Genomic DNA, 17,775 nt, shown 5'->3' on the forward strand with positions numbered 1-17,775 from the left:
GTTAGTTAGATCCATGATCATGGAGATAATAATAGTTAAATAAAAATAGGCACCTTCCATGAAGACAAGGATTTGACAAGCATTCATTAACATTTATCTCGCAGTTTGTTCCGATGAAACCTCTCCTACAGTGGCATTTGTAGGAGCTGATGCCATCAATGCAACTTCCATTGTTGAGACAAGGAGCAGACATACATTCATCTATATTCACTTCACACCTATCACCTGTTTAAAAATCAAGAAAATGCAACAAAGCTTTAAATTCTAAACTCAAGCAGCTAACAGTTTATTTATTAATATTAATATTTCCACATAATTGCTTTTAGTTGCATTGCTGATGTAGTTCATGATATTCATCAATAAAGAATATCCAACTGGAATTACCTATAGTGTAAATATCAAAAAGGATGGTTATATTGACATATATGATGAAAAATAATAACTATAAAATGATGACACCTGCAATTGTGGCAAGCAACGGAGAAATTGAAATTTCAAGATTAAACTTGTTACTCGGTTATCAGGAAGTTGAATACCACAGGTTTCCTATAGGAGGAATAAAGAACTAAAATGATATGTCTTGGTGGTGGTCTAATTTCTCAAAATGCAACTGAAATTCAGATAAATGAATTTTGATAATAATCATTTTGATAATGATGCATGACATAAAACTCTTTGAAATTGTTTTTTTGAAGAAATTCACTAGGAATGATATGGTGGTGCACTTTCATGCTTGTAGGTGCCACAATTTCCATCTAAATAGCTTAAAATATTACAAAATTAGTGTTACAAAATACTAATTGACGAACAACATGCACCTAGGTCTCTCTGTAAGCAGTTACTGCCCACTGCCTGGGAGGCAGCTAAGCACAGTTCCAGTTCCTTGTGCCCACAGTAGAATGGGAGGAAGAAACAAAAGGTAAATATGTGAAAACTTATTGGTTGAGATGATGGTTTAATAGATAAAGCAAAAGCCATATATGTAAGCAGAGCAAATAGAGGAATTTATTCACTGCTTCCCCTGGGCAGGCAGGTATTCAGCCATCTCTAGGGACTTGGTTTGAGACAATTTAAGAGAGAACACTCTGGAATGAGTTACAGTAATCATTGAAAATTTTCCATATTCACATGTGTTCCTATTACAACCTAATCTATTGAAAAATTAAAATTCTATTTCCTTTGCAACTTTGTGCCTAGTTTATTAAAATAAAAAAAATGCATAATGAGATATAATTAAGGTTAGATTCTGTCAAGTAAGATTGACTCTGTTGGAAAGAACAGAAGTGCCTTGTAATGGTATCTCCATATTTTGCCCCTACTAGGAATGCTTTACTAATGTCAACAGGGAAAATGAATTTTTAGTCCTGACAGTACTAAAAGATTCAGACATCTTTAGAAGGTAAAAGTCCATTTTGTCATTCCCACTCTAGAAAGAATTGCTGAGATTTGCCGTGAATGAAAACTATAACCATTACAGTAATTATGGTAGAATGGGTTTAAAGATGAAAGTCAATACATGTATCACAGGAAAATTAATTAAATTAAAAAAAAAAAAAAAGGGTTTTTTTAAGTATTACTTCTAACAAAAAAAATAACCTCAATATTAGGACCTCAAGTGTTTTTGCCAAAATGCACAAACTCAAAATATTTTTGGTAGCCCTTACAGAAAATAATTTACATTTAGATGTATTTACATTTTACATTTACATTTTAACAAATTTCTTTGTTAAATTCTGCATCCATATTCTAATACCCCTGAACAATACATCTCTAATACATTATTAATACATTCCTAGCATTAGTCCCTTAGGATCAATGGATTAATCCCTCCTGATATGAATAAACATTTTAATTTAAATTATTTCCACAAGCAAAATGTACTAAATTTACAATTTGTTGCACTGTTGACACAAAAGGCTGGCAGTTGGTTATGACTGTAACCTAGACAGTCTGTCATTCTCTTCCAATGTGATTGTCATTTAATTTGAAACTTGCCTTCTTTTTTAATCCTTTTTCAAAGTATGAAAACTTTTAATTGAAATAGTCTTGCTGAATACAACCAAATGTTCTATAAAGTTGGTGTGAGACAGACTATAATACCACCTAACAAGCACTTTGCTTAAAATGTCACCTGTAAACTTTTTCATAGCTGAGACTACACCAGATGTGTTACTGGGCTGAAGACACCTCTTTGAGCTCTGCTTTACAGACCATACTTACCTTACTAGAAATAATTCCTCACACATCAAAGAAAAGGGAAAGTACCTCTCACATACTGTGTGAGGGGTGTTAATGTATTGATGGCAGCCTGGAGGTTCTCCCACATGTCAGAATGCTGCAGGAGGCAAGGAAATGCCATAGATGCAAGAAGATTAATATAGACTAATAAGACTGACACTAGATGAAAAGAAGATAACTATTCTCCTACTCTTTCAAGTCTTGCATTCATGGGAAGAATCAGTCTGTCTCATATCTTAATAAGGAGAACTCAGTAGCTTTTTCCAATTCCTGCTTTATATTCAACCCAGCGTCACAATTGGTGATGCCTCAGCCTTTCTTGGAGCTCATTTGCACAATTCTACAACTGCATCCTAATCTAGAGATTTTCATATCTTCCATCAAGACTTTCACCTGCGTCTTGTATGTATTTGGTGTTGGGCCCCCAGCCTCAAAAAAAGGCAATAAAGCTGGTTAAGGGTCTGGAGCACAAGTCCCATGAGTGACTGAGGGAGTTGGGACTGATTAGCCTGGAGAAAAGGAGACTCTACAACTATGTGAAAGGTGATTTTAGTGAGGTAGGGGTTTGTCTCTTCTCCAAGGTAACAAGTTCCAGAATGAGAGGAAATGGCCTCAGGTTGCACCTGGAGAAGCTGATATTGGATATTAGGAAAACTTTCTTCACTGAAAAGGTGATCAGACACTGAAACAGCATGCCTAGGGAAGTGCCCCAGATCCTGGGATCTGATGTTTGAAAATACATATATTATGGCTTGTTTACTTTATATCAGACTCATAAGAAGATAGAACTTACAATAGAACTTATAAATATATTATTATAATATATAGGTCTATGAATTATAATTATATATAAAACCTCTATATACCAAATGTGAAATTACTTCTTTATTAGTGTTAAAGACTGAGGAAGATGAAAACTCTTCGATTCTGGTTTTACCTAAAAAAGGTATTTTTGTTTGATTTTTTGTTTGTTATTTGTTTTGTTTTGTTTTGTTTTGGGGGGGTTCATAGGAGATAATCAAAATATTGGGTGCTGTTTGAAAAGATTAAAAATTCAAGATAGGAATTTATGGGAATTGACTATATTGAAAAGACAAAAAGGAAGAACACAGAATTTTGTGTAACAATAAAGTTAAATATGTTCTGCCTGGAAAAGAAAAACAAACGCATGAGGGAAAAGAAATTGATTGCCGAGAGCATACTCAAAAATGGAAAAGAATAATAAATTAGCATGCTATACTAATTTATACATGATATAGAAAAAAAAGAAAAAGAAAGTTGGTCTTTCTCTGGTAACTGAAAATTTTACATCCTGTTGAAAGCAGAAAGAACGAGAGAAGAGATTTCCTTTCAGAATTGCTTAGCAGCATCTAGTTCCCTTGTTGAAGTCAATTTTGGTATCAAATATTATTAAGCTATTGACAAATACTTGTGACAACTTAATGAGATTTCATAATAGACAGATGTGAATCAAAAGATCAATTAATAGGTTTATCATATGTAGAATCAATAATGAAGCCAATTATGTATATTAACAAAAAATCTATAGCATAAATGTAAGGAATGAAAATTAACAAATTAAACATAAGCAGAAATACTAAAAACCGTATTGCGGAGCATATTCCAGTTACAGAAAGAAAATAAATTATTTGTCAAATAACTTCTTCCAAATCTAACTTAAAAATAGTAACTGACTGCAAAGAACAAGTACTCATTTTGTCACATTGACATTAATCTTGTGAAAAGCATAAGGTCCTTTCAACATCATTTTAGCATTGTCTCATTCAGCCTGTTATGAGTAAATAATCTGTTAACAAAAGTTTTCTGTGTGTAGTGCACAGAAAACTAGGGCTGATAAGGTCACTGAGCTTGCTTTTGTTGATTTCATCTTAAGTAAGATTTATTATAGCTTAGTGACTAATACCAAGATTTAGATTTTCTATTTCTATTGTACTTTGTGTCACTAACACACTTATTTCATGCAATTATTTCACCCATATCAATTCAAATTAAATTGGTGTTGATTAGACTGCAGTAAATTTTAAAGGTTGCCACCTATTTTGAAGTATCTTTTTCTTTGTTTAGACAAGGTTTAATTTCCACTGCAGAGAACTTCACAAGATAAGATTAGACCACAGGAAAAAAAGTAATAAAAAAATTAAAAAATTTAATTTCATTAGTCTGAAACTTTGTTTTCATTATACATCATTTTGAGATCTTAGATACATATACATGGCTCTTGAGAACTGTATCTTCCCATTCAATTTAAAAGGGAATGTAAGAACCAGAGGGATAAAATACAAAAACATCATCTATAGCATATACTCTTATTTAGTTATTTGAACTTTAGACTGAAGAATGATTTCTTCTTTCTCTTTGAAGGAGCTTAAGAGTGGTACTTTTTATTCCCTTAGTCTTGAGCTCTCATTGGGTTTCCCTTAGACCTTTCCTGCTCCCAGGCTGTCAGCAATAGCCTGGCAGTGGTGCCCAGACATCTACCCATATCTAAAAAGAGTTAGCAATTTTAAAGTAAGATTTAATAAATAAAATGAAATATTTTAACATAATTTGGCCTAACCAATTCAATGTAACTTGATTTGTTATCGGTTTCCATTCATTTATTAGTGTATAATATTTTAACAGTTAATGATTAAAGTTCTCAGTATATTAAAACATTTTTTTTAAAATTCAGCTGATCATTGGGAACAATTCATGCTGTCATCTGTCTTTAAAGGAGCCTGGTCTTCAAAAGAAAAGTTGTTCCTAAATTGCAGCTAATTGGAAAAAAAAAAAGAATAACAAAAGACCCTACAACAAAACCCAACATCTTATCCTTGTTGGTTTATTAGGGAAAAGCACTAAAGTCAAACTGCTTTGTCAATAATGCAGAATCAAGACAAAAGCAAACCTGCAGATTGATAGTTCCTTTTCAAGTTACAGTTTCCTAAACACTCATCTGCAGGTGTCTTGTCTTTTATAAACACAACAGGGAATTCTTACATAAACATGCACATAAAGGTTAATACAACTATTTTAACATTTATTAGTTAGGAATTACATCTGCAGCACCACTGCCTAATGAACAGAAGTTTCTGTGACACCCAAGAAGTATTACTTAGAGCACAGGCCACCTGAAGAAAATATTTCAGTGGGAGGCTTTAAAAGATTTAGACAGGAAAATTATAAAGATTTTAAAATTTTTTGCTGAAATATCAAGGATAATTTTGAAGAAGAGTGCACAAGTGATAAGTAGACTAAGATCTTTGGTGAATGGAAGAAGGATATGCAGCTCTATAGAAATTCCCAAAACTGTACTTGTTCTTTGCTCTGTGGAGAATTACATTCCTCTCAGTTCAGTGGATGCAAATTGCATCCTTTTTTATGCTGTACATTATGTGGAATTCATCACAGGCTGGAATAGGTAGGAAAACATTTTATGCGGAAAAAATACAGAAATGGTTCAACTTGAGGAAAAAAACTGTAAATATTCCTGCAGTCATATGGTCCCATGTGTTTTCATGTTGTTTACGATGTATCTATCAAAACATTGTGGATGAACTAGCTCAGCTGCACAGTGAGCATTTAAATAAAAGTCAACATCATTTTAGGGAAATTTTACTGCATCTCTACCCATTGAATATTTTGTCCTGACTCTGTAAAAATGTAAAGATTACCACTAAATGCAATGGTGTTGATCCAACAGGTCAAAAAGTCAAGGCCTTTCTATGGTTCCATAGAAATTCAAACGACAAGGTAGCATTTTATTGTTTGCAAAATTTACTCTGTATCTATGGTAATTGTTTTTTTCCTGGCTGAATTAAAAAGAATACCCATTAATTTTCTTTGTACTATTCAATAACCCATTTCAACTGAATGTATGGGTGATTGAAGAAACTATAATTCAACTCTTAATATAAATAATTTTGAGCTACTTCAAAAGAATTAGATAAAATTCTATTCAGGTTAGTATGATTTATCCTCCAATAAGGAGATAAATTTTTGTTCTTGCTATAATTTTAAAACCATGTAAAATCTGTGAAATAAGCTCCTTGGCTGTGGCAAAGGGTAGATCATACCTGTGAATCCGGGTAGGCAGAGACACCGATAGCCTCCAAGCCTGTTGATGCAGCTTCCTCCATGTAAACAAGGCAAAGTTTCACACTCATTTACATCCATCTCACACAGAGACCCATAGTACCCAGGTGCACAGTTACAAATGAATCTTTAGAAAAGGGAAATCAGGTATGTTAATGGAAGTAACAATGGGATCTATTGCGATATTTTAAAGCCATATGTATCTCCTGATGCCAAGTTGGTGTCCCTAGTCCTCATCCATATTAAAATAATGAACAGAGTTTTCTCATTTCTATGTTTCTGAAGCAAAGAGGATGATTTACTTTTTATTAAATTAATAGAAAAATTTGGCACAGTAATTTTAACTGAAGGTATAAGAAATGACTTAAGGGCTAAGGATCTTCTGGCACAAGTCTGAATAACTTGTAAAGTGCTGTTGAACAAACACAGGGTTTGTAGCAATCTAACTCAAGATCAACTTTCTTCTATTTCAGTCTTTTTCCAAATTAAAATTAAACAAAAAAAAAAAAAAAAAAGGAGGAAAAGAACAAGTTGTACCGAAGAAATTTTCCCTTCTATTTTCCTTTAAAGTCACATAAAAAGCAAAAAACTGAGTCTGAGTCTGTAGCCTTTGCTTACTCCATTTTAACTTGTTGTATGGTGAAGGTCCCATCCAAACCCAGAATTAACATAGGGAAATTAGGGAAAATCCTCATTTAGTAGTAACTTACCTGTTTATGAGATCCAGGCAAGTTCCATTGTTCTTGCATGGTCTTGATAAACATTCATTAATCTCCACTTCACACAGGGTCCCAGTAAAGCCATGTTGGCAGGAGCACCTAGCAAAAAGGATGTTACTACATTACTTTTTAGGTCATTATAAAGATTCCAGATAAAAATATGGCAGATGTTAAGAGGCATTAATTAAATGGTACCAAAATAATATTTGCTTTTTACTGGTAATTGCAAAGGGCAATACTTTAACAAGCAACAAAAAGTAAAAGTGCCTGAAGCCCAGTAAATAAGACTTTTGTTGTCATTAGCTGAAGGCTACAGGCTTTGTGCTGACCCCACTGTGCAAGGGCTTGCTTAGAACTTGCCTTGGCCTGAGCTGCTTTTCTCTTGCTTTGACACTTGCCCTGCAGCCAGCTCACTGATGCCTCTCATGCTATAGCTTCAGATCTGGAACAGAATCTATGGTGAGGGTGTGAGTTAACCATAGTGTTACAAATAATAGTCTTTTGTGTTCCACTCCTGACATCCAGAGGGACCTGGACAACCTTGAGAAGTAGGCTCTTGTGAGATTTAACAAGACCAAGTGCAAGGTGCTGCACCTGAGTCAAAGCAACCCTGATATGAACACAGCTGGGGGATGAAAAGATTGAGAGCAGCCCTGCTGAGAAGGACTTGTGAGTGAGTGAGAGGCTCCACGAAGACCTGAGACTGAATATGAGAAAAAATCCACTGTGAACATCATAGTTCTCCTGACAAAGACTTCCAGATGCCAGTGACTTGCAGTAAGCTGCCAGTTCTTGAGAAAGAACAAAATTACTGATCACAGGATACACACAGACAATGTGAGGTTAATCCTAATCAAAGAGACATAATTCCATGATTTCTTATATAACAGCTATAACTACATTATTCATGAAGATTTTCTTTTAATTTCAACTAGGATTGTTTGTACTATTGTAACTGGGCTAAAAACTCTGCTATTTTAAATTAGATCCTTATGATTTTAATTAGCCCTACAATAAATTCTTGGGGTCATACTTATGGTGTATATGTATTACTTTTTGCACACAAGAAGATTTAGACTATAATATTAACTGTCAAATACATTACAAACACCACCTTCACTTAAGGTCAGCAAACATTAGACAGGAAAAGTACAAAAGGAAAAGCTAGATTATAAAAATCCATACATCATATCTGTCATTCAAGTAATTTTCCTGACCTGTAGTGGTTGATCCCATCCACACAGAGACCTCCATTCTGGCATGGATGGGAGATGCACTCATCACTGTTAACTTCGCAGTAAGTACCCTCAAATCCTGAAACACAGATTTCATTAACCATGAATAAATGAACTCTACTACTCAATGTGAATAAAAGGGTCACAGATTCTCGTGAAGGTTTGACTATCTGCACCCAGGACTAACTCAGACAGTGGAAGTGGCTGGCCTGGCAAACCTCAGCTGTGCTCAAAGCTGTTTAGGAAAAGCCTAAAGAAGCATCAGCAATGGCTACCTCTTCCCTTTGGAGCATTTAAGCTGAAGCTCTTGCCCTTGGTATTTGACTGAGCTGTGCTGCAGCCATGCCCAGTGCCTAGCTGTGTAATATGCTGACTTTGGCCTGCAGACAGGCTCCCTGGCTTCACCTTGGATCTGCCCCATTCCCCGTAGCCTTGACTGGCATCCTCTGCTGCTCCTTGACTCAGTGACTGGTGCTGCCCTGTCTGCCTCATTCCTATACTGACAGACTTCTGGCTGCCCTCTGCTTCTGAAGGATCCAGCCCTTACTGCTCACTGACCCTAAGATCAGGCCTACAAAGTAACCCTGAAAGAACTTTCTCCAATTATCTTTGTTCCTTAGTTTCAGCAAGTTTATTTCCAGGAAGCATATGAAGTCTCAACATAGTTTAATGAACTAGAGAGAACGGATTTGGATAGAGTACCTGGATAAATATACTGGGGATATGTAACCCATTTTAAAGAACTGAAAAGGTTTTCTTGGAGAGTGGGACAAAATCAGAAACTAAAAGCGAATTCGGTAATTAATACATTAGAGAGAGTGGTGGAAATTAGAGGACCACACATTCAAAGCAGTCAGTAGCTGAAAAAAAACCCAACTGGTTTTAATATTTAAATGAAGAAAAAATGTGATTAAGATCTTATCTGAACACTACATTACTTGCATAATACATTACATTTGCCTGTGTAAATGTTCCAGAATATGTACTAAAACGAAATAAGACACTTTTCAGTGATATATGAACCCTATTTCTGCTCTTAGACAGCATACTACATCTTATAACATTTGCATAAATAGGTGTTCTGCTAAATGCATACTTGTCTTAAAATTCTATACATATGGTGGAGAAACTATAGCTACTTAGTTGAATTTTGCACAAATTCAATATATTTGTTTATTATTGATGGAGAAATGAAACTATTGCAATGAGTAAACTATTTGCATTGCATTTGCATGACTAATATTTGAGTGCTGATTGCAAGTTGCCTAAGACCATTAATAGAGTTCACCAAAATTATTTTGCACATCACAGATAAAAAATTAAATTGAAACAACTTTAAATTAAGCTATTGGAATTCATTACATAGTGATATAAATATGGCAAAGATTATACTAGATTCTTTATTAAAATATTAAGCAAAAATTGTTATCTTTATTTTTTAGACACCCAAATAAGACGGTTCATTTATTTTTTTCTTATGTTATGTATTTTTGATTTTTGAAATACTTAATGAAGGTGGGGAAATCACAAAAGAACTCTGTTAGAATAATAAGGCTTACTTTTATCTAGAGAAAATAATGACTGGAAGAAATAAGTGTCTTGGTCAGAGCTGCAGAGAAAGCTGTTGGTGCTCCAATATATGATCTAAACATGAGCCCACATCAAAGCAGTTGGTATCTTCTTCTTATCAAAATTATTTCGACTCAGTAACTTTTGGGCCTGACTGAAATGGGCTCTTAATATTTTCTGAAGGTTTCAGAGCAATGTTACTACAAAGCTGGAAAAATAAAGTCTGGAACATTTCTCAATCTAGTAGTTAAATTATTGTCACTTAGTTGTTATGATGTTATTCTTTTTTCAGAAATTCCTTGAGCAAGAACAGTACCAAATAAAAAAAAAAATCCCCAAACAAACTACCAAAAAAACCACCAATACCCCCAAAAATCTGTAAAAGAGTTGTTATAATAGGGAGAAAAAAATCTGTCTCAGTGTACTGTTTTGAAGTATCTCCCTCTGCACAGGCAACTTTGTATTCTGAATGGTTTAGTTTATTAAGTGCAAATGAGCCTGAACCAGAGTGAACCATCCAAATACTTATCTGCAGAATGTGTAATCTGCATCTTAATGCTGCTGAACCTTCATCTGTTCCTGCCTATAGCTTGATTAAGGAAAAAAGAAAGGTGAAAGAGCTGTAAACTAGTACACCACCAACCAAGTTAAGTACTAGGCCTGGTTGTGGGAGTAGGCAGAAGCCACTCACCCACAAAATAGTCAGTAGGTGTTTGATACGTGTCATTCAGTGCCACTGAGTAAGAGCAGAAAAGATGACAACACATTTCTCTAACTCTGGTTTAATTAAGAAATTGGAGAACATAGTGAATGCAAAACACTAGGACTCACACAACCCTCTGTAGTCAACTTCCTCATCTGTAAATTCTCATTTATTTGTAATGTTTGAAATTTCTAACTAAATTTGATTATTCAGTGGAAGACTGTCAATGGGTAGGGAAAATGGAACTTCACTGAAAAGGACACACTGAAGGAAAACCAATGTAACATTACAAATAATTCATAGATATATAGATATATTTCAGCTTTATAATGCTATTGCAGAAAAGTTGTGAAGATAACAAAGCAAAACTGAAAAAAAAATAACAGCTTTTACACAAAATAACTTCTTACTTTTTGTGTTTCTATAGAATATTTAAGCAAGCATCTTTAAAAAAATACCACAGTCATCAGAATCAAATATATAAAATGGAAAATGGAGAGATTGCTCATCCTGCTTTTGCCTGTCATCCCCACTGGTTGTGGATGTTTTATGGGTTTTTTTTTTTATGTTTTTTTTTTTTTCTGTAAATAGTACAGAAGTGATTATACAAAACATTATTTAAACACATTTTTTGAACGCAGTAGTACATATTTTTCTAGCCCTGGTAATCTATCAATACTCTGAAAGACATAAAATAAGCAAATATATAGCAGGCATTCTACTTTATCTATTTTTCCTGCAAATAGAGAAAAATAACATTTTCATCACAAAATTTTAGTGTTTATCTACTACATTATGAAATGAGCAATCTAAGTATTCAATTTACTATAATGTTTTCTTATGCTTACTGAAAAATTATCTCAGTCCCTTTTTAATAAAGAAGTAATTTTTTTAATGATTAAATATACTATTAAAAATTACAGACAACTACTTAGGTTATATTTTGATCTGTGATGAAAACTTGTGAACTAATGCAGTAACTTTTTCAAAGGAATTTTTAGCATTTCCAGCAATTTTACAGATTTAATGAAAGCTTACTTTCAACTAAAACATTTATTCAGAAACACACAGATCTGCTTAAAAGGATTCCAAAATGTTATTTCATTCATATCGTCTGCATGTCTGTCCTCTTGTGTATTTATATTTGAAGTTTTTTATAAAGGATGCTTCAATAAAATTATATGACAATAAGCCAATTTAAATTCAGCCCTTAATTATATTTTCAGAGTAATTTAAAAAAAAGCAATGCAACACTGTGCACATTGCTTGTACAAACAGGAGAAGTCAAACTTCAAAACAAATACTTCAGTTACTAATAAAATATTTATTTTAGGAATATTCTTCAACAGGCACAAATTATATTTCATTCAGATTACCAAAACTTGTTAAAATGCTCATATCTAAGTGGAGTTGGTTCAAAGAAAGAATTGGTAGTTTATTTCTATTGAAGATGAGATTCCTCATGAATCAACATGTAAGTAGTCTTGTATTTTTTATGATAGTCATACACAATTTAAAGGGTATTTTAATACATTAGGTTATTTCATATAAGCTACAACTGCTGCCACATATAGCTGTGATATTCTGGGGTACTTAAACTAAAATTTAAAGGGGGATGCAGTTTTCAGAGAAATGCAGATGTTTCCAAACTACTTCATGGGTTGCATGGGGAAATGAAAAAGACAATGAGGGGAACTACTTTAAAATGTTTAATATCTTAAATACATTACTGTATAAAACTATTTAGTAAATGACTACATTACCGACTTGGTAACAGGCTTGCTACTGTAAAATGGTTTTTATTTATCAAATGTATTTTACTGTGTTTTTTATGTCACATTAGAAAAACTGAAGGTCTAAGAAGAACCTCATAAATGCTGCTGGTATCCACAGTTTTTTTAAAAATCAAATGGATACAACAATTAGTTTAAAACATTTATTTGTGAATGTATTGTATACATATAGATATATTTGAGGAAGTGCCTCAGAAAGGTTAACAATTTTTGTAGTAACAAAAAGATCAAAATTTTCAGGAATTAACAAAGATGAAAAACAACTACAGTTCTTTGTGTTAGAAAATATAGTCTTATTTCTCTCTATATCTAATTGTTCAGGTGGCATGAAAGTGACTTTAATGATATGAGATGTAGAAACATCTGGAAAGCTGTTACTTAAGATGAGGCAGATGCTATTTTTACTTCTGTTTCTCTGAAATATAGGAAATCCTGCATTTCTCAACTCTGTCTATGGGCCTTCTGGGAGCTGCAAAGTGATGGAATATGCAGAATATAGAAGCTAAATATCTGCTGTCACAGTTATAGTCATTTTCATCTCCTCATTCCATTGCAGAGAAATATTACGAAATTGACCTCTGCAGGTAACAAGATTCTAACAGGATTATTTTCCCATAAGCTCTCTACTGTTTTGCTCATCCAAACAGTATCATAGATGTTAGTCTCCTTACCATGAACTATTTATGAACCAATGTTTGCAAACAGCAGAGATATCATAGAAGTCCCATAATCATTAGTTCAGCTACTTAGGTTGTTCAGCATAAGTAGGTACATAAATCAAAACCAAAGATGTGTAAAATATTAGGCACTGTAAAAAGGCTATTTCCCTCTAAATTATGTGTGTGTGTGTCTGAAAAAGAAATTGGCATTGAAGGGCTCAGAAATCTGACAATGGTGAACTCCAATTTAAATAACTTGTTTTTCATCATCTATTTACTATTTCTGCTTGATATTATAAATTTTGTATATTATAATAATTTTCACTTAGCCTTGTTGAGACATTGGCTGAAAAAGATTTTGCCTCCATTCAAATTTCTAGCTACGAGGTGCTATAGACCAAATAAAAATAATCACTATCATCTAGAACAAAGAGTAGTTGTCATGTGAAAGCTGTTGACAGGAGACTGATAAAAGAGGTGAAAAATTCCAGGAAAAATCTGTTTAAAACAAGGACTTCAGAAATTACCTTGAAGCATCAAGAAAGTATTGCTTTGAGGAAAGACAAAGCAAAAATAGAATGCCTAATTCCAGTAAAAACTGTAGCTATTGTTTCTCCCTATAGATGAGTCCTTTTCATAGGTTTCCCTGGAACAATATGCATAATTTCCCAACATCCTAAAACTAATGGCTTTAACCTTTAGCTCCATGCATAAAACAGCTTTTCAACTTCTCAGCTTATAGTTTTATATCTTTAAAGCTGCAATGAGCAAAAATAAGATGACAAAGCTTTTTTGTACTTATGTGCTGAAATGACATATGTTGCTGCTCCCTGATCTTTTTACTCCTCTCTAAAATGGTGTGCTTCCCAGAACTATGGAAAAAAAAAAAAAAAAAAAAAAAAAAAAAAAAAAATCAGCAATAATTGCAGCAATAATAAAACAGCAAGAGACAACTGGTCAAGAATTCAGCCTGCCCACCACCTGAAAGATTTTTCCTAAGCTGCCTAAATAGTTGGCAGAGTGACATAAATATTTCTATAACATTAGCTATTTGACCTTGTATGTCTGCTTTTGTGTGACATGAAGTACATCAGAAAATAATACCTCCTTAATGTAATGCTACGGACATCCACATCCACAATCCAGATATTTCCAGTTTATTTCTTGAAACAATACTTACAGTATCCTATTGATCTAATTTCCCTTCTACTATAACTCATTAAAATATTACTGAGTCAACACTAATAATCCATATTTCTGAAAAGAATAGGTAAGGTTTTGATAGGAACTCTCTCTATATGTTTGCAATACCTGATGCACAATATGTGGCATTTTCTAATAATTTTTCTATCACAACCTAACATGTATATGGAAATTTGCTTCCATTGTAACAAGGAGGCTGCATGAACATCCTGAGCTTATCCCATCCATGTTACTTGGAATAATGAAGGAAGTTCTACATCTAATTTTAAAGAGAGATTCATTTCTACCTTCTAAGAAGCAAGAGTTCTTCTAGGAACTGTTTTAATTCAATGATCTTGCCCTTCCCTTCCTGTCTTTATGTCAGCAACAACTATCTGCCATTCCTACTAGCTTGCCTTGCTACTATTCCTATATCTACTAATAATTCTCATAAAAAAATAAATCACAGTTTAAAAGAATTTTTTTTAGAAAACACTAGATATTTTCTGGCCTGTAGTTTATGGTTGCAAAATATTTTTTATCTTGTTATTCTCTGCAATATTTATGTGATTTCACATGTTTCACACCTTGTGAAAACTGTCACCTTTCATCACTAATTAAACTTGTTATTCATCAGTCCCAGCCAGAGAGCTGATCTTGCACTCTGTAGTTGTAAGTCCTCTCATAGTTTCTCTTAATTTTGAATGCATTTTTTCAGTATTTTTTTTTTTCTTGGAAAAGAATTGTTCTCAGAAAGCATCACTATTTTTACCAAACTGTCCTTTCTTTTGAGTTGCCTCTACAAAACTAAGTTTTGTGCTTGCCATTATCTAGAAGAGCATGGTCTAATGCCTATACTCTTTTTTATTTTCCCTCTATTTTACTTATATATGCAATTGAATTGCTCTTTGGATCTTTTTCATGTAGACCTTGGAGAATCTGTGAATAGTGGCTGAGACTCAGCTACAAATATTTCAACATTATTTAAATTTTATAGCTTTGCTTACATGTCCTGCCTTGCTCTTCTGTTACACTAAATTTTCATTTCCATTATCAAGATTAATTCTAAGAATAGAATTCTTCAATACTGGAAAGGCATGTTGATAAATTAGGCAATAAAAATTCTGCTATTTGCCCTAAGTTTTCCATTTGTCCTGTTTTCTTTACATTTAGTGTGTGGTATTTAAGAAGATTCAGGGCTGGCTATATGATTAACAGCTCGAACCCCTATGTCCTCTCAATTGTCTTGATCAAACACTTGCTTATCAATTACTGGCAAAGTATTTGAGAGGGGTTTTCTGTACACCTCTTGAGAAACTTGTTCTACAGCAGTGATTTCTAAGCTTTGGCAATAATGGCTCTCCCTACAACATTCTTGCAATCTTGAATATACTGTTGTGCAATTGTAGAGATCATAATTTTTTAAAATTTTTAACCTGCTTGTGTGGACAATTTAACTTAAAGTCATGGTCTAACACTGTTTCATGAGAGCCCTTCCATATGAGAGCCCAGTGTTGTTACATAAATATTATAATCTATCTCCTTGCAGGAGGAAAACCAATGTATCTAGGGCAAATAGCTCAAGAGTAAGTTTTACATTAATGGTATTTATATAATTTTAGAGCTTTTTACAGCAAAATCAGACAGCTGTAGTTCCCCAATGTACATACAGGAACAAAGATGAACCTTTGTTTTATACTACAGCTAATCATGACTTCATCACCTTCCTACCAATTTGCTGTGGTAATTCTGTCCTAAACTGATATCTTACTTCAACTTTGATTCTACCCAATTAACATTTTATCAGCTTTTGTCTTCTCTGACCTACCAGTGTGTATTCTCTTTTTCTTCTAAATATGTACCACTTTCAATAGTATAATTTATGGTCCTGTTGTACCCATCTCAGATAGAGTGTCCTATGGATAGTTGTTAGAATTTGGTAAGCACTGCCACATTTTGTGGTTCCTGTTATACCAGACTCAAACTTTCTAGTGACTGGACTGTTAGCTAACTGAAGAGTTTAATCCACATGCCATTTACTACTAAGTCAAGTGTCTTGGAGTAATCTATCTATATCAGTGTGACTGCCCTTTGGGATCAGGTCCATACCCCTGACAAGTTTATCAGGAGAAAAAGGGAGGAATATGCCAGACAAAAATAGGTAAATAATAAAAAACAAGACAACAGAGAAATTAGAGTTCCTCAATCTGTTTTCAGCTAAAATTCTGTATTTTTTCTCTCTTTTTTTTGATGAGTCCTGAATAACTGCTTGCATTTTTTCTACCATGAATGATCAACTCCCTTTATGAATTATGCCTTTTACCCCTTTTAAATTCTGAATTTTCCATTTTCCAAGATTTGTTTGTAATGTATGTTACTGATTCAAGTAACTGCCCTACAACTTCCCCAAGGATTCTTAGCTGTAAGGTTCAAGAATTCTTAAAAATTCCATCAAAGATCCCAGAGAATCCTGGCTGCATATTTTTTAGTTTCTTCAGAAACAGTGCACAAAAATATTTGGAAAAGACTACATTTTCTGAGGAATGTTAAGAAAAGACTTGAGTTACATATTTCTCTATAGATAATTTCTGAAAAGTGTTTCAAAAATCAATATCTTGTGTCAAAAGCTGTTTTTGAAAAACAGCTTTTCTTAAAGATGCTTCACTAAGCAACTTGCATTCCTTCCCAGTGATGTTTGGGTTTTTTAACTCAGCAGCTTATGGTAACTTTTACCCTAATAATAAAAAGACCCCAAGGTATCACATGCTCCTGATTCCTAGATATTATATCCATATCTTTTTAGCTTAGTAAATTACAAGCAATGGTATTGTCATGTAACACTGCAGTTATCTGCTATCCTTTGTCCTATGAGCCCCCTACCTTTATAAGCATAACAGTGAAGACTTCAAAATCCTGCTCCACTTCCAGTTTCAGTAAGTGTACTCCCCTGCTACTGAAATTTTCTAAATTTTCAGTGCAGTTGTTAATTAGTTAATGTGCTCTTCAATTCCTACATGGAAGTGCATAGCAAAGTTCTGCACAGTTAAACTGTTGCTCTGTTCCACCTTAGCAGTTCTTGTACATTGAGGGAGAAATTGTGTCTTTTAAGCCATGGCCCAGGGAAGCTGTCAGCACCTGCTGTGATTTGGTTTGTTGTGCATATAGGGAGCAACTTGCTGTATCCATTAAGCAAGGGAAGATTACTTCCCTGATGTGCCAGGCCTTCCTGACAGCTCAGCAGGAAAAGAAACCATTTCCAACTTGCTCCAATTTTTGTACTTTCACCAATTTACATATATTTTTTTCTAAATCTGCCTGTCTGTTTTGTCAATTTAGTTTGTCTACGCTGGCCAGGTTCATGTCTATCTCCATGTCATTGTAACAATTAACTGAGAAATACTGAGTGATGAATCAAAGCCACCATAGATTTAATGAGCATTGTAAAATAAGAAATTAATAATAGGCAAACTGACAGCTATCTTTATAGTCTTTTAGCACAACTGATAGACCTGCTGCAATTTTATGTTCTTTGAAACATATTCTTTTCTACTTACATTAAAGATAGCTATAAAGTCAATATAT

General features: G+C 33.7%; 1 protein-coding gene across 1 annotated transcript in view; it reads right to left on the reverse strand.

Annotated features, from left to right (window-relative positions):
- EYS (eyes shut homolog) overlaps positions 1-17,775 on the reverse strand; it is a 674,079-nt gene that overhangs the window by 392,747 nt on the left and 263,557 nt on the right. The window contains exons 23-26 of the mRNA XM_056488606.1: positions 8,270-8,366; positions 7,044-7,151; positions 6,315-6,460; positions 54-225 (exon numbers count right to left, since the gene is read on the reverse strand). Of these exons, the coding sequence (XP_056344581.1) occupies positions 54-225; positions 6,315-6,460; positions 7,044-7,151; positions 8,270-8,366 (523 nt within the window). The remainder of the gene's footprint in view (positions 1-53; positions 226-6,314; positions 6,461-7,043; positions 7,152-8,269; positions 8,367-17,775) is intronic.

Source organism: Oenanthe melanoleuca, chromosome 3, assembly GCF_029582105.1.
Source record: "Oenanthe melanoleuca isolate GR-GAL-2019-014 chromosome 3, OMel1.0, whole genome shotgun sequence".
Lineage (NCBI taxonomy): Eukaryota > Metazoa > Chordata > Aves > Passeriformes > Muscicapidae > Oenanthe > Oenanthe melanoleuca.